The 23844-nt window shown below is 33.4% G+C and overlaps 1 protein-coding gene across 50 annotated transcripts in view; it reads left to right on the plus strand.

The window, feature by feature from the left end:
• LOC106872289 (polypeptide N-acetylgalactosaminyltransferase 1) overlaps window positions 1-23844 on the plus strand; it is a 524361-nt gene that overhangs the window by 376199 nt on the left and 124318 nt on the right. For 15 of the 50 annotated variants that reach the window (XM_052969034.2, XM_089355588.1, XM_014919219.3 and 12 more), the window contains 2 exons: window positions 498-527; window positions 13845-13871. The exons of 18 other annotated variants lie outside the window; for them this stretch is intronic. In XM_052969034.2, coding sequence (XP_052824994.1) covers window positions 498-527; window positions 13845-13871 — 57 coding nt within the window. Of the gene's footprint in view, window positions 1-497; window positions 528-13844; window positions 13872-18512; window positions 18540-23844 lie in introns of all 50 variants that reach the window. 17 more of the 50 variants (XM_014919225.3, XM_089355693.1, XM_089355728.1 and 14 more) reach the window with 3 other exon arrangements.

The raw sequence follows: 23844 nt of genomic DNA on the forward strand, positions 1-23844 counted from the left end.
ATGTATATATGTATGTGAGAGTGTATATATTATATATATATGCTGAAACACACACATAAATATTCATATAAATAGATACGAAGATTTCCTGTTGAGAATACAGCTTTTATATTTTGTAAGAATGTAACCATAGCTAGATGGAACAGTTCTAACATATGGTTGTTCACCAATTCAAAGACATTTATTTACCTTTTTCCATAAGAGTTATTGATTTTCAGCATTGTGTTGTTCAGCTGGATCACTCCCCTGACCCCACTCTCCCAATACCATTGTATATCACTGTTTTCTCTCTCTGTGAATGCATGTCAGCAAATCTATTTGTAAAGCATAGCTTTACAGAAGAAACAAAAAAAATGTATCTTTAATATATTGGTATGATGTTTTTCCCATATATTTTTACTGTTGACTTTTGGGTTTTTATTTATTTTTTTTTTTTTGTTGCACAATTTTATTATTTAAATTCGCATTTTTTTTTTTTTTCCCTCCTTGGTCATAAGATAAGACTGAACGTAAGTTGTTAAAAAGAGGTAAGCCGAAATTCATTTATACTGGTACTAAAAGAAATAAGTAAAATGCTTGGAAAATTTTTTTGGGAATATTTTAATATATCCATGTATATAAAGTCTGGATATTAGTGCATTTTTTTGTTTTTATTTTTAAATTCCAAATTGTATTGGTGCAATTTGTTTTTTTATCTTTATGTTTTAGTTATACATTCTGTGTTTAGTTAATATTTTTGAGTAAGTTATGGAGATGGAGAATATTTTGGTTCTTTTAAAAATTTTAATATATGGAAATGAAGCAACTCTTGATTTTATTTTAAGGAAAAAAGTAATAACAAAAAAAAAAATTTTTAATCAGAAACTGAAAAGTTTTCCAAATATAAAACTTTAAAATTGCAAGGATATGCAGTACAGGTGTGACTACCATTCCCATAGTTGTAGATGCATGACCATTTTGTTAAGTTTGCTTAGAAAGCACGAGTTTCTGAGTTCAATGCTACTGCACAACATCTTGAACAAGTATTTTCTGTTATAGTCTTGTGTTGATCTGAGCCTTGTTGAGTGAAATTGAATGGATAGAAACTGTGCAAAAGCTAGCCTTGTCACAATGTCAGATTAGACTACAAATGTCTATGGAATGCTAGCTAATCATTCTTCATAATCATCTGAAGTCCATCAGATTAATGAAGAGAATGAAAATAAAACAATTTTTTTTTAAATGCGAGGACAAGCAGTTGAACTCTCTCTAGGTACAAGAACATACCACATATGCACAAACATGGATTGTTGTTGTTTTTGCCAATAGTGAAAATGTTCATGTATATCAGTATGGTAAATGAAATTAGCAGTATAATGGTTATAGTAATGTATTTACCCATTCTCAGTACATTGTGGCAGATTCAAACATGAATATGCTGATCACTATTGTTTTGCTTCATCAGAAAACACTTCCTCTCTATAGACAATGTGTGTTCATAACACATATGATTCATTGATGTAAGGGAGCTTTGAGACACCAGAGTTTCAACCTTATTGTGTGTCTCCTTAGTCAAACCTGCCCCTGGATCAATAAATCAGACAAAAGTACATGCCCTTTATTTACAGAAATCAGTTAACCAATTATTTGGTGATGCATGCTGATATCTGCCAAACTTATAATAATTCATGTGTTGCACACTGAACAGCAAGAATCCAAGCAAGAACATATCTGTTCATTCTCAATATATTCTAGCAGATTTAAACTAGAATATGAGAACGGATACATTATTGTTAGGATTCTTGTTGTTCTGCATGCATCTCATGAATCAGTATCAGTTCAGCATGCATTAGCGAATAATTTGTTTGTTGATTTCCTTAAACAAGAACCAGTACTCTTGTTAGATACATTGATTGCAGGTGCAGGGTGGGGGCAATTTGACTGAGGAGGCGCACTATAAGCTGAAAAACTATGGAGTCTTAAAATACCCTTATATCAATGAATTGTGTATTTATCCCCACTTAAAACTGGATGTTGTGTTAGAACAATCTTTACTGCAGTAGTTACCTTGAGAAAACCTCTCATGTTGGCTTTTGGTGCAAAGTGCATTCTTGTCTCTGTGTGTGTGTGTGTGTGTGTGTTATGAACATGCATCATCGAAAGGTAGGAGATACTCTCCGATGAAAAGGATCAGTGATCAACATGTTCCATCTGAACTTGCCAGAACATATTGAGAATGGATGAATATGATATTGTTTGGATTCTTGCTGCTCACAATGCACCTCATGATTATAATGATAGTAGTTATTTTGGATACTTTTTCTTTCATAATTTAATTATGTTCTTATCAAAGTAAAATATTTAATAATTGGAAATGCTTGTATGAAGCTACTCTTTAAAGTGATACAAAAGCAATTTAGAAATTGAGAGATGTTTTAAAAAGACTTCTGTAAATGGTGTATAGACTATCCTGTTGAAAAGTTTAAGAAACCTGCTAATTAGATTGTATTATTAGAAGGAAAGAAATTAAGGTGAAATTTTGTCATAGAAAATAAACTGAACTGTGCATTTTGTAATCTAACTTGCAAATATCTTTGCTGAAATTTAATTTTAAAAAATTTGTTATTGTGATCAATATGGATACTACTTCAAAGTATTGTTTAGCTGCAAGTTAACCCTGATAGAACAGACCTTATAATTAAATATGATACAACTATGACCATACCACCGTTTGTGAAATATCTGAGACTATATTATCTAATGTTTTGGTGGAATTTATAAAAGTGATCTAGTTGTTGTTGTTGTTGTTTAACTCCAGGTTTGTCTTCATAAGAGATACTTTTACTTAAAGGCACTTATGTTTGCCTTGGGTATAGCATTTTTATTAACACAGTACATGTAGGACCATGTTATCGTTAAAAAGATTGTCGGGTGTGATAGAAAGAAGTTTTAGCTATCATTTCTAGCAGATCCAGCAGACTTGAAGTGGCCCCTTTGCTTCAGTGGTTTCATTCCTGGTGATTTATTTTTGCTTAGCACCTCCCCCACCACCATTCTTGCTTAACACAAATGATTGCCTTTTTTTTTTTTTAATCTAACACATTACAATGATGAGCTATGTTCAAAGAGTATTCTGTCAGTTTTTATTTTAGCAAGCAAGTATAATCAATTGCTCTTCTATATGAATATAATATTGGTATTCATGAATTGAAGTCAATCTTTAGTACATGTATAGTGAAAAAGAATAGAGAGTATCTAGATGATGGTTAGAGCATAAATCTATATATAATAGACTTATGATTTGCAGAGTAGATCGTATTGTTGGCTGTAATGACATGACATGATTATCTTTGGAAAGGGCTAATGGGAAATGCAGTAACAGGGAGCATTAATTTATACAGATGTACCATACATTATCTTTCATCTATTCATCACTCTGGGAATTTATTGATCAAGGAATTAGGCATTAAATGTCCATCAGACTTTAGAAAGCTCTAGTTCATTAATTTTGTTAAATGACTTAACCGAAAATGTTTAATCAGTTTTTTGAATTAACTGAGATTAACTGTTATAGACATTAATGTTGTGCTATTGTCTGTTATGCATGGTATGTAAATTAATACTTCTAATTAGGATATTACAGTAAAGTGAATAGCAATGGCCATTGGGATGGAATCTTCTAGTTAAGGGACCATGGTTCAAAACACATTTAGGAACTTTTACAATCTACACAATACAGTTGGAAAACAGCTAACTGTATTGTAGATTGCAGAACAATAAAATGGAAAATATTGTGGCTACAGCAGGAATGTTTTGAGAGAACAGATAAGGGCACTAACAAATGCAAGCAGTGACAGCACTGTAAAGTAATGAAATGTTCTGGTAATATGCTGTAATGAATTCAACTCTTGTTATAGATTAAAATGGCTTACTGCATGAAGACAAAATCTTTAGTGATTTCTTTATGATTCAACATGTTTATGGATTCACCACCATTTTCACTACCATCTTGTAGTACTATTTTTAGTACTACATGATGGAAAAATTGTCAACTCTGACAGAGTTTGAAATATGGCAGCCAACGAGGCAACCTCTGTGCAGTCACTAAACTTTTCAGAAATAGCAGTCAGGTCACTCTCATACTTTACTATCTTAAATAAGGAAAGGATATGTTAAACCTTTAGCATTTAAACCAGCCATATCTGGCCAAAATAATCCACCTCTTTTATCTTCAAACTGGCCAGCTCTGACCTCTCATACTTACCCTATGATATTATTCTAAAAATAAATAATCATGTCATTGAAATCTTAAAGTTTTAAGGCAATGCATGACTAATTGATATCAGTGTGAGTAAATAAACATTACACTTGACAGAGAAATTTGAATGCTAAAGGGTTTAATTTTACATATCCGTAAAAAGATAGTACATTTACAAATGAAATGCCTTTAGTTATAGGCTTGCTTGATAAGGGTTGCCCTTGAACTAAACAACAGGAGAGACCATGTAAATTTTTATTAAAAAATCATCTATTCAGAATCTACTTATCTTTTTCTTATCTCCATTACACAACTGATGATAATATTTACACGATCACCATATTTTGACTTCAATTCAAAGTGTTATCACTGACCATTCTGAAGTTCTGTATGAACTCTTCCCCAGAAACAAGGGTAGAATTTTTAGTGGTTCCTTCTATGATGTAATAGGTTTTGGAACTCTTCATAAGTTTTACTCAAAACATATCTATTGAAAATAAATGGTGGGCACGATATCCATAACAGTACAGTCGTGGTGATGTAAAGTAGTTAATAGAAAGAATTCTGGACCCAACTCTTCAGCAAAGAATTAGATTGATAGCTTTTCAATTAAATGCAGTATTGTGACATTTGTAGACATCCATTATGTCAGCTAAAGGATTCTTTTATTATCTAACAGCTTTACAATCTAGTCTGTCTCGTGCATCAGTATTCTGCTTTGACTGCAGTGTGAAATTTCCAGTGTACTAAAGTATTCCTGCTTTCACATGGAGTACAGACAGTTTACTGCATAATCTACTTTTGGCACTTATAAAATTTCCTCATTTTCAGCATCCTCATTCAATGTCCCTTTTATCATGCTGACATGGGCTAGATGGTTTGACAAGAACAGACAAATGAGCAAGAGGGCTCTGCCATGTTCTATGTCTGCTTTGCCATGCAGTTTACACTGAGTACACTGTATGGAATTTCTACCCTCATCTTGTCTACATATGGAACAGGGTTATTTACCCAGAGATTAGTGTTCTGTCTGTTTTCCTGTTAATTAGAACTGTAGTCTTTGCTAAGTTAACCTTAAAACCCTTTGATTCCAGGTTTTGCTTCCATACTTGGAATTTAATTCTGATTCTTCTACTCGTTCAATTATAATAACAAGGTCATAAGTGTAGAGGAGTTCCCATGCACAACCAGTATTAAATTCCTCTGTTATGGCCTGGTGGAGTATTATAAATGGGAGGGGACTGATAAGTGAACCTTGACAAATTCCTACCTGCACACTAAATTCACTACTGTACTCATTGTTAACTCTCACTTTGCTAGCAGCATCTCTGTACATGGCTTGAACAGCTCTCACTAGCTTTAGCAGCCACCACCAAATAGGGAAATCAAGACACCTTGTCAGAGGCTCTCCCCAGATCAACAAATGATAAGTACAGTGGTTTATCTTTTGCTAAATACTTCTCCTGTACCTTCCTGCACAACTTGATTAACTATCAAGTGACTGGGCTAAATACTACACCACCAGATATTTTAAGCATTTCAGAGGTAATTCTTGATGAACCAGGGGTTTTCTCAATCTCATTTTCTTCATTACTTTATCTATAACACCGTTATCAACACAAATGGCCGAACCCCCTGTTGAAATCACATTAGGAAGCCTCTCATTTCCATACATTCGCCACATTTAATAACCTTTCATAACACTTCCATACTTTCTTCTTTTCAGAATCACTAAATGCAAGCATGCCATCACCCTTCTGCATACATTTCTCTCCCACATCTTGATTTTCTTTGGTACACTGCCTCCACTAAGCAACAATAACTCCTTAGCTGGTTGGTTTGTTAAGGCTGACTTTGCTCTCTTCCAAGATCTTTGTTCCAATAGAACAAAGTGTTTTCCCATTACAAACCTTGACTGTACATGAAGGTACCCAAACGTTCTCTGTGGGACAAGCCTATTGTAGTTCAAGTTTCTGCCACTAGAAGCCACTTGATGTGACCCTCAGGCATCAGTCTGCCAATCAGCATCGTCGGATATAGTCCTACAGCCATGAGGTGCATTTTGATGGCTGAAGCGAAAGAACAGCATGCTTCCATGAAATTCTGTTTTCTGCTGAAGAAAACAGTGGTTGAAACAGTTGTCATGCTTCAAACAACTTATAAGGATGCTGCCATGAGTAAAAGACACAAGTTTACAAGTGGTTTTCATGCTTTACAAATGATCACTTGTCGCTTGAAGACCAACCTCATTCAGAGTAACCGTCGACCTCCTGAACAAATGGAAACATCATGAAAATTCATGAACTGATTGTGGAGGACCGTCGCTAAACAATTGATGAACTTGTTGATATAACTGTGTCCTAGAGCTCCTCCTAACAAATTTTAAGCAAGGGATTCCAAATGAAAAGAGTTGCAGTAAAATTTGTACCTTGCTTGCTCGTGGAAGATCAAAAGCAATCACAACTGAATGTGTGTTGTGAACTGAAAGAACAGTTGGAAGTTGATCCAGACCCTTTTTCAAAAGTCATCACTGGTACTATTTGCAGATGTGGAAGAGGTGAAGAAAAAATGATGAAGGCGTTAAAAGGCATCACTTCACATGAGTTCCAGGACTGCTTTGAATAGTGGAAAATGCATCTGGACTGATGCTGTGCTTCAAATGGAGAATACTTTGAAGGTGGTAAAAGTGTAAATATGTAAAACTAGGTGAATAAAATAATATCGCAAAATTCCGGTTTCTTTGGGGTACCTCCTCGTATTTATAGAAAAGCTTAAATGACAAATGTTATTAGAAATGTAGATTAAGGGAAAGAAAGTACAAAAATTCAGCCTTTAGTGGCAGTGACAGCAGTAGCATAAGGCTAAGAAAGGATATAATGAATTAAATGAGTCCTAGACTTAACTGGTACTTAGGTTATTGGCCCTGGAAGATTAAATGGCAAAATTGACCTCAGCTGGATTAAAATTTAGTATATAAATGAATATAACTAAATACTATTTCTGCCAGTTCACTGCATGAATAATGATTTCAAATTTTTGCCACAAGGGCAACTTGGAGGAGAGGATTAAGTCGATTACATCAACCCCAGTGCATAACTGATACTTATTTAATCAACCCCAAAAGAGTGAAAGGCAAAGTCAATCTTGACGGAATTTGAACTTAGAATGTAGCAGCAGACAAAATACCATTAAGCATTTTGCCTGGCATGCTAATGATTCTGCCAGCTCACTGCCTTAATAATAATAAGAATGATGATGATTCCACATCACAACACAAAGCCAAAGATTTGCAAATCAATTCATTCAACTGCAAAATTTGAATGTTGGTGATTTTATCAACTCCATAAGGATAGAAGGTAAAACTAGGCTCAGTGGGAGTTGAATTCAGAACATGGTGCAACATGCTTAAATACTATAAGGCATTGATTTAATCTGTTAATTTTAACTTTTCTACTCTAATATTGATTGTTTCTTTCAGAATGTTTGCCCATATAATATTCTATATTAGTCTACTTATCATGGTACATGTTTGTTATACTTCTAACAAGTTTAGCCATGAAAGAAAATTGAAGACTGTTTACGAAGCTCAGTAAATGTATGCTTCAAAATAGAACATTTACATAACTTGGGGTTTCCATGGACCCACTCATATTAGCAAATACTGAACTTATTTATTAATAAATAATTATAGGCAATAACACCTTTCAAAAATGAGAATTAACATTACAGTGTTTGAGTAAAGGAGTGTTTAGGCAAATTTATTGTAATTGTTGTATAAAATACTGAATGAAATTTTGAGTCCATACCAATTAACCTTGTTACATCAAGAAAATTCATGCACCCTAAGCAAAAGAAAGTAAATTTTAAAGTGACTTTTGATTTTCACCACTGTAGGCCATAAAAGTGTGCCTGCTTTGAAGTCAGCATTATAGAAATTATGATCAGTGTCATGGATATATTCAGTGCTGTTTGATGCAAACTACCTCTGTTATTTCCTCTATAGAGCAGTTGCATAAACTGGTTGGCAAACTCTTTGTTTCTTTCTAGTCTAAATAGAACACATGCCCAAAAGTGACATATTAAATGTAACTTGTTGAAAGAAGGATTGCTACATTACTATAGAAGTAAAATGTGTAAACATCATTGTCATTTTTTACTATTGCATGCAAACAAAAATCATGCTTAGGAAACTCAAAGATGGTAGACTGGAAAAATCTGCAGCATTTCTGAACTTGGAAGAAGAGTTTAGTTAGGGGTGTTGGCATTAGAATCAACTCAACCAATGTAGGTCTCAAGGCAATAATCAGAGAGAATGCCTGACATCAAGATTAGTATTTGGTGGAGTCGGTGCTTTATGGAATGACATGAACAGTCAGTTTGTGGCTAGACTCACATGTTGCAAAAATTGATTCAGATTTAAAAGACAAGTTATAGGAGTGTCAATATTTTATCACTTGTACATCAGGAAGCTAATTTATCACAGAATGGAAATGCAGATTATAACCTGCCGATCTTTAACATCCCCTACACAAAAAACAGTTGATTTCAAAGCCAGAAGACTCATCAATATTACTGGCAATAAAAAGAAGCATTTTACAATGATAGTAGTCATTATTAGTGATAGAAAAATGCTGCCAGCCTAAAGCAATATTTCCAAAAGGAATACAGGCTTGTGTCCACAAGAAGAGGTTTGAAACAAAATTAAGTGAATAGATCAAAATGATGTGTAGAGATGTCAGATGCTGAAACAACTGTCCCTGCTGGTGTGGTGCATTTAGTTGCCATTAACACCTTAATGTGAAATGGCAACTGGAATTCTTAATGACTGATTTTGCCATCATTCTTGATGTGATAGCTAGTATTCTACAATCACTGGACATCAGTATTAGCAAGACAATCACTCGGCATATGCACAATATGGAACCAGTGACTGACAGATAGGCACAAGTCCATCACTCCAAAAGGTCACACTCCTCAATCAGAGCTTTTCCATAGTAATATGCATTGATGCACATTACTATAGATGTCTAGCAGAGCTTCTCTGAAATTATTGTGGCAATGATTTCAAAGAATGCTGCATCATATTTGCACTGGATCATCATAAAGGTAGCATCCTTTTCAAGGAACAAATTGAAGCTGTGTTTGAGGACATCAAAAATACCCTACTCCACTGACAATATAAATGAAGATGTAAAGGCATACGTCTTTCACACAGACCACAGTGAAGTTGGCTTCCTCAGTTTCAGTGGTGAATCACCATTTGAAACATGAACTATTAAACTTTTGAACAGGAGCTATGTGCTTGCATAGAAAATAAGTAAATGTTTCAGTTTTAAATGAACTTGGTAAATGAATACTGAAAAATTATCAATTTGCTGAATTGTGTTTAATCTCTTAATGTTGTTCCTTCGCATCGTTTTGTTATTGTTACTGCATTGTTAAAACTCATATGGGTACGCATTTGTTTAAGCATGAATTTCTTTTTAAAAAACCCTCTAAATTTTTCAAGAACTATTTTTTTAAATAAAAATCTCATCTCATCTAGGTCGACCCACAGGACACCCCTATTAGGGTTTTGGTTGCGCATACTATAGGAGTCACAGGGCGCTGCTCCATGTGGTCCCACAGTTTCCATCTAACTAGGAATATTAGGGTTTCAACCATTGTCTTGTATTCAAGATCCTCTGCATGACATCCTACTAGTTCAAAGCCAGGAATCTGATCTGTTAGGTCCTGCCAATAACTAAATCCATGCCCTGCTGCCGACGCTTCGATTTATTGTTGTTAAGGTTTTGTCTGTCTCCTACCCTTTGACCTGCCTGGCCTGGTAAAACCTGCCTGAAGATTTCTCTCCTTCCAACATAGCTTTCTGGGTCAATGGAGAGCACAGGTACTTCACCACAACAAGATACTTGTTGAATTGACCATTGACTACACAGTAGTTCTTCCGCCCTTTGATGGGTCTTATTTTTCGTCCCGCAGGGTGTCCAACAATCACCCTCCTCACCAAGCAAGCTTGATGGTGTTGCCAATTTAGTCTTCAACTTTCATGTTTTGAACTTAGACATTCAGCCAACATTTTTCTTAACTAAAAAAAAAAAAGAAAGCAAGGTTTTGTTGTGTCTAGTGTGAGTTTGCTTTTTTAAAAAAATAAGAATCTTAGTAAATTGAAATAATTTTTTTTAATTTTCCAAAAGTGAAAACAAAGAAAAAAAATTTAACCACTCCAGCCATTATTTCATACACAATTTTGTGGGATATATATATATATATATATATATATATATATATATATATATATATATATATATATGTATATATATATATATATATATATATACACACACACAAATATATATATCAACATCATTGTGCATGGTTTCTGCAGCTAATACCCTTATTTGCACCAATCACTTTACAATATGTACTGAGTGCATTTTCCATACCACCAGTACTAGTGCGGTTGCTATGTAACTTGCAAGACTACAGTCCCCACCTCCTCTGGTGGGGTGGGGAGCTTCATACTAGGAGATGAGGGGAGTGAGTGAATGAAGCTAGAAAGAGATAAAAATAGCTATGATGAGGTGTTTAGGTGGATTTGCACAGTATAAGGTTTGTAGAAGTAAGTGCAGAGTAGGAGATGATTAACAGTGCAGAAAAAAGGGAAGTAGGTAGCAGAATAGTAATGATGATACAATTGACAACAGAAGGACAAGAGGGTGAAGATTTAGTTGGATACATTGCAAGAGTTGGGGGAAGAGAGAGAGAGAGAGGTGTAATACATGAGGAGAGTTGAGAAGGAGAGGTAATTTGGTGGTGCAGCAGTGGGGAGGATCAATATGATGTGGTGGGTAGAAAGAACAGTGACTGGATAAAGGATGAGTAACAAGTGAAATGGCTCCATGTAGTAAGAGATAAGAGGTACCAAAGTACCCGAGAAGAGCAGCAGTTAGATGATTGATAGTGGGAAGTGGCTTGAGGAGAAAGTAGGGGAAAAAGCCCAGTCATGCATATATACACACACACACACACACACACACACACACACACAGTACTTTCCAACTCAGTTTCATTGAAGTGAGTGGGTTTTTCTTCAGAACCATTTTTGCCAGTTATCCCAGTATTTTGTTATCATCTCCATGAGGTTCAAGGTCCTGAGAGCAGCTTTCACCATTTCATCACATGACTTTCTGGGTTTCCCTCTTCCATAAACTTCATCCACATTAAGTGATCAGCACTTCTTTATACCGCTGTCCTCACATTTCCATAGTAGTCTCCATGCCAGTACTTTCTTGCACATCCACTTCCTCTCATGTCCAGTTTTTCTCTCAGTATATTTTCACTGTTGTTCATGTACACTTAGATTTCTCATCCAACAGGACATGCTAGATTCACTTCTTTACAGTTTTCTCAAATCCTCTGCAGTCAAGGCTTGTGTCTCACTACCATGCAGCATCACAATTGTAACACAAATGTCATACAATCTACCCTTCACACTGAAATAAAAGACCTTCCTTGCCTACAGTGGTTGTAACTCTTTGTACTTTCTCCAGCCTGTTCTTACTCTGGCTACTACACTTTCAGAGCTCACACCTCCCTTGCTAATTAGATCCTCTAGGTATCAATAGATATCAATCACTTCTAGTGAGTCATCAAGGAATTTAAGAGAATCTATTTCTAGTGTGCTCATAGTATGTACTGCTCCACTGCATCTTTTGTGTTTCTATAGCTTACGTTGTGTATAGCATTTGGAGTTTATTCTTACTTCTTTAATGCATAACAACCAATGCCATTTCTCTGAATGAAGATACCACGGTTTTCCTTATGAAAGATTTCATCATTGTTAGGTAGCCTTAAAACCTCTTGATTCTGGGTTTAGCTTCATGCCTGGAACTTTCTTCTTAATACCAAATACAGATTCAGCTATGAAGTCTAAAACATCAGCATACTAGAGTTCTTATGGACATCCAGTTTTAAACTCATGTTATGGCCTGTAGGACTGTAATGAATAGGGGAGGACAGTCTCGATGGACTCCTGCCTTCACATTGCATTCATCACTGAAACTGTTGTTGACTTTCATTTTACTTGCTACATCTTTGTACATGGCTTGTATACACACAGAGACATATATATATATATATATATATATATATATATATATATATATATATATATATATAAACACACACACACATACGTGCACACATTTTTATACAGACACACACACATAAATAAATAAATATACAGTATCTATTTTTAATACAAATTTCTGTCTAGATAAAAATTAGTTTCATTGCTATCAATGGCAGTTTTATTTTCTGATTATTTTATGTCAACAATACAGAAGCAAAATTTTACTGCATTTAGTCAGACAATGATCAATATGTTCTCTGTTGTGAGCAGCCATGTATGTCGACTATTGCAAACATTGTGTGTGTATATATCTGCACCAACAACAAAAAATCAGATCTTTAATGCTTACCTATGTAATGTAATGAACATTTAATATATTATCACTAACATAGAAAAAAAATGTAGCATTATTATTATCTTATAGATCAGTTTGTTTAGACAATAGATATAACATACTTTCAATCATTTGACCATGCCTTATCTGAGGAAAATGGGTAACATTTAGTTCTCATGCATAATGTGATTCCAGTAGGAATAGTTATTCCTTCTAACAGTTGTTTGTCAGAACTAAATAACCAACTGTGTTTTTTTTTTGGGGGGGGGGGGGGGGGGGTCCGTCTCTTTATATTTTTTTCAGTTTTAATTATTGTCAGAAATGTGATTGTGATAAGAATTGTAGTTACATTAAGCACAGGCTTCAAGGCATGAACTAAATACAATTCTTGGTATAGATGCAAATTTAAGAAAATCCTGGCCAAAAAAAAATTAATTAAATGAGAAACATAATGAAAAATGTGGGGGATTATATTTTAACACTGAAGAAATTCTTCTGTCATATTAAAGATTTAATTACAATATTAAAGCAGGTGTTCTGAATTGTCTCCATAATGACTAAATAAATAAACAAACAATTAGCTGAGAAAAACATAAAAAATCTTAAAATCCTTTAAATCAAGTTTAAACCAAATTAGTTATTTTTTGAAAAATGTATTCCTTTTAAATAAGAACATCAGTGTATTGGATTTTTTTTTTGTGGTATTTTTGTTATTCAAATATTATTATTATTATCATCATTATATTTTTGTTGTTTTTTGATATACATATCCCAGTCTTTAATTACTTGATGTATTAGTTTTATATCATACTGGTCTTAATTGAAAAAGAAAGAAAATCTAGGAATTTTTGAAACAATGTTTAAATTTTCTTTTTATTATCAATATTGAACTTGGTTTTAAATTTGTTCATGATCTTAATATATAATCTGCTTCATAATTAGACTAGTTGTATGACATAAAGAAATACCTAATTACTTTTCTCCTTTCTTGTAATATTCCAACATACTCATTTAGAAACATCAGTGTTAAGCAAAAAACTTTCTTTTAGTTTTGTTTTCCTTTTTTTTTTAATTTTGAGAACTTAACAACGTAACACAAGTTAACAGGTGATTTATCTAATTTCTATTCTGTACTTAAGATTTTAAAATTGGGAAACTTATTGAAGGTAAGAAACGTTATTTTAAACTTTTGAATACAGTTCTCTTTTCTATCAATGAGGGTTTTTGGTTTGGGTTTTTTTTTTTTCGTTTTTCATTTTTTTTTGTTTTGTTTTCAAGTTTTTGTCATCAAGTTCTATATACTTGATAAACGCATAATTCAGGGTAAGTGCATTTGATAACTAATTATTATTATTATTAAGTACTGGGATCAAATGGTATTGACTAACCCCTCCCCCTCAAAATTGCTGATCTAATAGTTCTACAAGCTAGCAGAATTGTTAGAGCAGTAAACAAAATGCCTTGTGCAAATAATCACGAAAGTTAACTTTGCTGTTCATCCCTCGAGGGTTGATAAAATAAAGTACCAGTCAAGTAGTGGGGTCAGTGGTATTGACTGGCCTATTCCCCTTAAAATTGCTGGTACAAAGCAGTGTAGAATGGGTTAGTCAGTACTATCAAAACCATTAGTAAGGTGGATGGATTGTCAGCATCATCAGAGCATTAGACACAAGGCCATGTGGTATTTGTTCTGGCTCTTTATGTTTTGAGTTATAAAGTCAAAGCAAAGAAAGGGTAAAGACCCCCTTCGGTTGTAAATGATAATGGGAATGCACCTAGAAAGTTCCCCTCCAAGGTACAAGTCCAGGCAAGGCTATTTATGGAAGACCAGCAGTCGCCCATGCATACCAGCCTCCCCTCTCCATGTCACCAATGTTATCCAAGGGAAAGGCAAGGTTGATACAGCTTGGCACCAGTGACTTCGCAACTTGCTTCTACAGCTGAGTGAACTGGAGCAACCTGAAATAAAGTATCTTGCTCAAGAACACAACACACAGCCCAGTCCAGGAATCGAAATCACTGCCTCATGATTGTAATCTCAACACTCTAACCACTAAGCCATGTGCCTTCACAAAGTCAAAGTGTCAGTTAAGTATTAAGTCAATTTAATTGACTAACCCCCGTCTTTAGATTTGAGGCCTTGTGCCTATGTTAGCAACATTACTACTGCTACAGAATTTCCCATGCATTGAGTTAAATGCTAATGGTATTTAACTTCCTTTCTCTGCATTCAGATTTCAAATCCTGCTGCTGTTGATGTTCTTTTCACCATTTTTCAATATTTTCTCATCATTTCAGTTGCATATTACAAAAAAATGGGTTTGTGGTACATGATCAGCTACTATTTATTATTTACTCTATTTTTTTTTTCTATATTTTCATAAATCTTTTGTTGTTGGATTTTAAAGAATTTGATGTTGGTAGATAGCAAGGAGAAGGTAAACTAAGTTTTGGATTTTCATAAATCCAAATAAATAAAATTTTGGATTTTCATAAATCTTTCCATAAATTATTATACAAGTAAAATGTCTTAGAGACTGTCACCTTACACCTATCACAAGCATTTCATTATTTCTGGTGTTATGATACTTTATAAATCTCAGTTACCCTGACTTCTTAGGAATATTTGCCAGATTTACCAAGGAATATTATGTGCATTACTGATATCAATGGTAATGTCTAAACCTGTCCTTTAAAATTGCTGGCTTTGTTCCTTAATTTGAAACACAGATCAGCAAACTGGCATTAGCTCTTTCAACAAAATGCCTTGTGGTATTTCTTATGAATTTAAATCCCATTGCCTTTCATCATTTTTGAGAAACAAATTATCCCTCCATATTCTATAACTATTAAATCCAGATTTAAGCACCATCTTCACAATTGTCTGTGACTTGTGAAGTTACAATTTTTACCTTTACTCCCAAAACATACTCCACCCAAAACATTCTCTGGAAAATGCTTATAGGATGGAAAGTTCCCACACTATATTCTAATGTTATATGTTCTGAAAAATATATCTGTACATTTTAGCCATTATTAATAGAGAGAATATCTTGTCTTTTTATACAATATTGTCATAAATGGAAAAAGAGGGATGAACTGGACTAGTTTTAATCCTCTGTTGGGATTTCATCAGTGACTAAGTACTCTCTTTGGAACCTTCACTATTACTAAGAACTTGAGTGAATTAGCTCAGTAGATTTACTTATATAACATTACTTCATAGCTACTTGGATTAATACATTGTAGCAGTGAAATAAAATGCTATTAACATAGTAATATATAAATTAAAAACTAGTCCAGTTGATCCTTCTTTTCTCTGCACAGTTATATTGTATAAAAAGACAAAATGTTACAATCTGTCTACACGTCAATAATAGAAAACTCGTGCATTTACAATAGTGTTACTAATATCTTGAATGACTTCAATTATATTTACAGTTGTGTCATTGTTACATAAGATTATTGACCAAATGCTCATGTATTGAATGCTTTAGTCTTTGTGTTATGTCATGGGACAGAACATACCCTGCTAGATTAGGTTCAACTGACTGACAACAGCTGTTGTTATTTTTCAGCTAAATGGTTCATAAATAGGTTGAGAAAATTTTTTTGTAATTATTTCTCCTGAAAAAAGAACAGCTGCAACAGTATTAATATAAATGGTATAGAACCGGACAAATAGTTGTACATTTTCTGAACATGAATCCTTCTATATTTTAGAAAGAGGTATACAAATGAATTTTATTGGTGGCATGTTATGCATGAGCCCATAACTTGGAGATTTTATATATCACAACGCTCTCTTTCAGTACTTTGCATAACCAAATTAATTCCACTGGATTAATCAAATAAGTAACATAAATGTATCAGAATTTAAATTACAAAGTACTGTAAACTTGTCTAATAAAAGTACTTAATCAGTTTGTTACTATATTTCTGTTGAAATACACTGCCTTTAATTTAATTTGGAAATAATGAATTTAGTAAAATAACTTTGCCAGTATTAAGCTAAAATTTGAAACATAAATTAACATGAAATTTTGCTGAAAGGTTTTTACATTACTTTAAAACCTGACGCTTGTATCATACAACCAGGGCATGGTGTCAGGTGGGTTGGCATCAAAAGGCAGAGAGAAAGTAAATACTCTATTTACTATCCAATTTGTATTGAAAATAATAATAAAGAGTTTACATATGTTACCTTTAAGTATATCCATTTCCAGTTGGATTAGTGTCTTAAAAAGTAGAAAAAAGAAAACTAGATTTAATTGCAAGTTTGAACAGTTTGAATGGGGAATCTTAAAATTTGATCTAATTTGTTATAAAACATGCTATCCTTCTCTTCATGTTTAGATGATCAAACAACTATTTAACTCAAAATAAATCCACTTTATCAACAGAAATCATTTCACCTTGCAATTAGATTTTATCCACTATATATCCTAACCCTAACCCTAACCCTTGCCTTATTTTTAATTTTGGAGTATAGTTTTTTTTATTTTCATTCTTGATGGTTATTGTATACATTATATATTTTTGATATAAATTCTTTATTTAGTTTATTAATAACTGGTGCTAAAGAAAAAAAAAACAACAATATTACACTACAAAAATAATTAATTTAGAGTATAATTGATAAAAATCTTTCACCAACTGCTTATAAACAATTCCATTAAGAGGGTCATATATTTGATTTTATCCTAATTTCCAAACAGTTTAAGTGATTGAAATACATATCTCCCTCAGGACAAGAATCTATCAGCAATTTTAGTTTCTACAGATTTAGTGGTGCACTATACTTCAACGTGGTACCTATTTGCATTTAAGAACTTTTAATTCTTTGACTAGCAAACCACTATGATGCTGAGTTAGTCAACTCATAATGTAAATTATACATTAAAAGTATAAAGCCTAAACATACAGCTCCATGTTTTATAATTATCATACCAATATTATTACAATCATATTTTTTCTATGCTGATGTCATTTGAAGGTCTCTTCAAATTCAGATTTTGTTATTAATCAATTGGTTGCAATTATTTGCAGGTGAATACAATTTTCTAATTATTTTTAGAAAGAGAATTTGACTGTAAAAAGAAGAGAAAATAATGGATCTATAAAATAAATTGCAGGAAGGTACTGGTGTTGATATAATTAACTGGATCCCTGTCTCCAAATTTCTGGCTTTGAGCCAATGTTAGCAACAATTTCTATTATGATAAAATAAAGTGCCAATCAAATAATGTGAATGGGGTGGGGGGATGTAATCAGCTCATCTCTTTCCACCGTTTCACCTCCCGCCAATTTTCTGGTCTTAAGCCTACATCAGAAAACTAAAAACAGTAAAGTATTAAATAAATTGCTTAGGGAGGCCTTGCATAGTCTTCATTTTACTAGAAATAGTCACCAAATTTTCTCCAAACCACACTCTTCCATCTTAATAATGGACTCATTGGACAAGTTAGTCTGTGGTACTCAATTCCTAAAAATTAGATGGGATGGTCATTGTTTGAATTCCTTTAACCATAGAATTTGCACACTTAGGGCTGACTTGGATCTAAGCTACAATAACAAGTACATTTATACTTCTTTACTTTAACTCAGATACTTTCTTTCATTTTCAGTCATCTGCTTGTTATACAAGTTTAATCAATTGTACTGTAGCCTGTATGCTTTCAAAAGAAATCAGTATTATTTGTTATATATTCCATTTTTAGATTTCTTTTGGACACAATGTTCTGTCCTAATTCCATAGATTAGAATCAGTTTTTTTTAGATGATTACTTAATTCATAATTTTTACAGGGGAACGTTTAATTCCAGTGCTAAACTGTGAGTATTTTTTTTTATTTTAGCAAAAATAATCATATTTACTGTAGTTGTGAATAGTTTGTTAATACCTTACTAGCTTTGTTTTGCAAATGTTCACTCATATATTGAAGTGGTTCAGTATATTTGACCTGTTAAATATGCACCCAATGCCTCTGATGAGGAGATAACAGAAACCATGTTTTGGACTGTATGGTGGGGCACTAACTTTATCAAGCAATAAAGGATGTTTCAGGTTTGAGTCAGATGATTCAAATCTGAACTATCTTTTATTAATAGTTAATTAAAATAAGTTTTCAGTGTTTGTTTAAAGTGCTAAGTTTTAATAACTAGTTATTAAATGTTATTCAGTTCTAACAACCATAGGCTTCTATAAAACTTTCATGACTTCTTTTCTTTTTTGTTATTCTTACCATTGTATTTTCTAACCATGTTCAGTTAATATGAAATCTTAATGGAAATTACTAAGATAGTATATACATGATACTCTTAATGAATCTTCAATTTATTTTCATGCAATGTACTCTTCAATTGTTTACTTCCATTCAGTATCATAACCAGTGGTAATATTAACAATCATAGATAAAATATTCACTTCTTCCACTGATAGAGTTTAAAACTTTAGTACCCTTCAATTATACACAATTGCAAGCATTTTTTGTTTTCCAAGAAAAACTATTTCATGACACATCTGCTTAACATGATAACTTATAATGTCAATAATCCACTTTCATTATACTTATTTACTTATTACATTACTATCTCCTGCAACACCTGGATGATTCATATCTTTAACATTGCCATGACAGTACAAAGGAAATCTAAACAGTTGTTGCCCTTACAAGGTAAAAGACATGCTAAAAGTCTGAGGAGACTTGCAAAAGTTCAGTCTGTTACCTTTTCTCCTATTTAATAAATACTCATACTTCCTTTAAGTAATTTCTCTTATAACTTTTCTTAATATTATCTCTATAGAAGTCTGTCTCATATCATGTCTAGTGTAATTTTTAAACTATCACTCAAAAGAAGACCATTCAGTTGATTAAGAAGCTCCAACATTCCAAAAATTCTTCAGTCCATGGCATATTGTTCTTGTTTCCTCTCTTTGGTTTTGAATGCTACACTAACAATCTTTTCATCAGAACTTACTAATTACAACTCACTGACCTCAATCTATCTGCTGGATACATATCTCTGCTACTCATCACTCTTTCTCATTTCTTTGTATTGTAATTAAATCCTGCAGCAAACATTGCATACAATCCTTCATTCAAACACTTATCATCTGCAAATTGTTTTCCTATGGTATATTCTTACCAGCTAATTTGTCTGCTAATATCTAGATTTCACTATTACGAAATTACTTTTACCCCCCCCCCCTCCACTTTTTAAAATGACCTCTCTCTTTGTCTCACACACATACACACATCTAGTGCCATCTCCAACTGCATACTAAATTATAAAAGAAGTAAATGCTACTAAATTAAACAACTGATTCTTCATCTTATGATTGTTCTAACTTTCTAAAACAAGTTCTTTGTATGGATACTAAGATCTTATATTTCACTTCCCATATAATCATTTTAGTGTGTGTTTGTGTAAAGAAACCAATCATCGTGGGTTGGGTGAGTCTAGCAGCTGCTGAGGGCTATGTCTTGGTCATATGTTCCATTTTTGGCGTAATTTCTTTTGCTGGATGCCCTTCCTAATACCAAAGCGCTTTACAGAATGTACTGATTGCTTTTCTTGCATGACACCAGTACTAGTGAGGTTGCCGTACACCTCACTCAGCAAATAATTCTCTCTGCTCTGTCTTGTCTGTTCATTCAAAGCAACATTATCAGAAGAGAGAGAACAATGACAGGAAAGAACTGGGTGACGAAGTGAAAGAGGTGAGAGTGTGATGAAAGAAACAATGATTGGATGGTGTCATTGTGATGGGAGAGTGATGGCTAGCAGTATCAAGTTGATGTTTGTTAATAAGAGAGAGAGAGAATAAGAAATGGATAGTTATAGAGATGGCAATGGTAAGAGAGCAAGTTATATCCTAGAAGAAAGGGGAGTGATGACTAGCATTGCCAAGGGATGATGGTGGTTTTCTCAGAGATACCAATAAACCTCTCATTATATAGACATTGTAATGTGAGAGTGATACAGATAATTGGTAGTGCAGAATAATTACATTGGACAGATTCAGCAATATCTCACATTACACCAGTGGTATGGTACGATTTAATGTTTTGTTTTGCATCCATGAATGGGAAGATCTAAAGCAACATATGTTGCTTATCATCATTTTGGTATTTTGTCATGTTCATGAAGTACAGATCCTTGAGTCCAGCCATCAACACTTTATCCTATTTCTTCCTAGATCACTGTCTTCCATGGGTATAATTCACTGAGCATACAACATTTGATACAGCTGTTATCCTCCTTACACATCAGGTACCCCACCAGTGCAATCGCTTCTCTTACTACATTTGATTTCTCTTGTAACCAGTTTTTTTCTTCCTCAACTCATTTATATTCATTCATGTACACTTACATTATACATCCAGCAGGTCATAGTTCATTTCTGTCTATTCTTCAGACACCCTTTGGATTCAAAACTTCAGTCTTGCTACCACAAAGCACCACACCTCAAACTGAAGCATCATACAATCTATCTTTCACTCTGAAAGAGAAGCCTTTTGTTGTCAGTAGAGTTAATAACCCTTTGAACTTCACCTTTTTCTTACTCTGACCACTATGCTTCAGTGCTCATATTTCCACTGTTAATTAGGTCATCTAAATAACAAAAGCTATCAACTACTTCTAGAATGCCTTCAAAGCATTTAAAGGGAGTTTATTTTGCACGTATTCTTACTACTCCTATGTATGTGCTTCAGATCTACCTTCTGTGTTATCCTGACTATGTCCCCACTATACTGCTTGTGCATCTATACTTAACACTGCGTGCAACAATGCAATTCCTATGTACTATTTATCTGTATATCAAGTGCAAGCATTTCTTTGAGGGTAGAAATGACTTGCCTTTATTGCCTTACTAAAACTTTAATTCATATAGATGTGTGGGTGTGTATAATAAAAGAGAAAGAAAAATTTATTCAATATTTCTGCTTCAACTATCCATAACCATGGACATGTGAAATGATAAACCAATATATTGGATAGATTTACTTTTCTCCAGTTTTGCACTGTAAAATGTCTTTTATCACCTTTCTGTTATAATAAAACTAAAATATACTTTGTTTTTGCATTTTCTTTTTTCTAATCATTTGCATGCAAATGTTAACTTGACTTCTGTTAGATTTCCCCATTGTTATAACACATACAGACCTCATGTACATGTGTGTGTGTAATATCTTCACCTATACCTTGATTTGACCTGTGGAATTTGGTAAATGGAAAACATGCTGTTTATTTTGTGTCTTGTGTCTTAACAATTCAACAAATAGAGATTGCTATAGTAATTATCACTGAAACAAATACTGGGTTCCGTAGGATCACTTAGAACACTTGAAATCAGTGCACCAAAATGGCCACAGCAAAGTGAAAAATAAAACATATTTGTAAATATGAATTTATAAAGGTCAAAGTACATTCTTTAGCATACTGTGATAAGGAGATAGTGTTGTTAAAGCATGTTATTATTTGTGTCCAGAAATATGAGATTGACCTGTCCTGCTTCCTCATTTAACACTGGTTTATCAGAGTTCAATTTCTTGATTCTGTGATCACAGAGAGAAAGAGAGAGAGATAGTTATAGCTTGAAACTATTTATAGTATACACATGCCCCTAATCTGTATAACAACAGGGCAAGTATTGGCAATGTTCGGATAAATGAAGTAGTCCTTTTATTAATTAAATGTTGACAGCACTTGCACTACTATTATGTAAATTAGAACAACTTGCCTTTGTCCAAATTTGTTTATACAATGAATTGCAATAAGTTCCTGTTATCTGTTGTCAGAGAAAAGAGTAGCCAATCTGCCATGAACTGCTAAAAATAACTCTGAAACATGCTTGGTCATCTTTTTGTTTCTTCTTTGGACACATTTTAACCAGTTTCTTCTCCTCACAGTTAGGCTAAAAGTATATTTGCTAAAAACACCCACCTGTTAGTTTACTTTACATCATTGAATATATATATATTTTAATCAGTCAAAATTCAATTTTTCTTAAATCATAATCAGCTGTACATTTGATAAACAAATAATTAAAACAGAACCGAACTAATTGTCATGTAAGTTGGAAACCTGTAGCTTAATCTTTTGAGTTCTTGCATAATAAATAGCAATGCAATAATTTCTGCCAGTTTTCATTTTGACATTATAAAACCTGCTATTATTTGTCACAAGAATTTTTTTTATCTTTCTTCTTTCCTTTCCCAAGAATGGGAAGTGGTTTATACATAGACTTGAATTCTTGCTCCCTGGACAGTAATGTAGTTGAGTAGAGGTTGTTTACTTCAACTAAGGCAGAGAGTTGACAGTAAATGAAATGCTGTCATTATAACTCTCAAATTATTTCCTGTGACATGGAGCATATTATCTTTTTTTCCTGAGGTGCGTATTTGTGTGTGGTAGTGCAAAAGAAGAGAGGTTTAGTAAAACAAAAACAAAAAAAGCAGTTATGAAAATCCTTTGAAAGAATTGTCTGTTTTATTTGTTTATTTACAAAAGGAGAGCAAAGAAAGAATGAAAAAGAAGAGGGTGTTAAATATTGACTGTCATGGTGTTTAGCAAATTTGGAGAAACTTTTAGACAATATTTTGGAAAGTCTAGCTCATGCCAAAATATTCATCTGAATATTTGAAATAATTCCACCCCCTCCCCTTTACACATACACACATATCAGGTACATGCCATCAGTAATTACTTTGGGTAGGCAGTTGGTGACATTTATGTAGTAAAACACACAAAAAGTAAGCAAAACACAGCCGCATGACTGAGTTGTAAGCAGATTTACTTCTGTTTTTACAGAATGTAAAGGAAATATTGTAGAAATGTACGCAGTACATGTACTACAAAGGTACTATGCATAGCTTAAATACTGAGATAGAAAGGCAGGTGCAAATTATGCCTACCTAATCTACAAAAAAAAAAATTTTCATTTTATGCATAGTAATCAGAGTAACCTTCATAGTTTTATTGAATTAGATACATATTTTGCTATAAAAGGAAAATGTTGTTTTCGATCTATTTCATACCTAGGCGGCATGTCCCTGATTATACATATATACACACACACACACACACACACACACACACACACACACACATATACATACACACAAATACGCCC

Source organism: Octopus bimaculoides, chromosome 1, assembly GCF_046866305.1.
Source record: "Octopus bimaculoides isolate indiv1 chromosome 1, ASM4686630v1, whole genome shotgun sequence".
Lineage (NCBI taxonomy): Eukaryota > Metazoa > Mollusca > Cephalopoda > Octopoda > Octopodidae > Octopus > Octopus bimaculoides.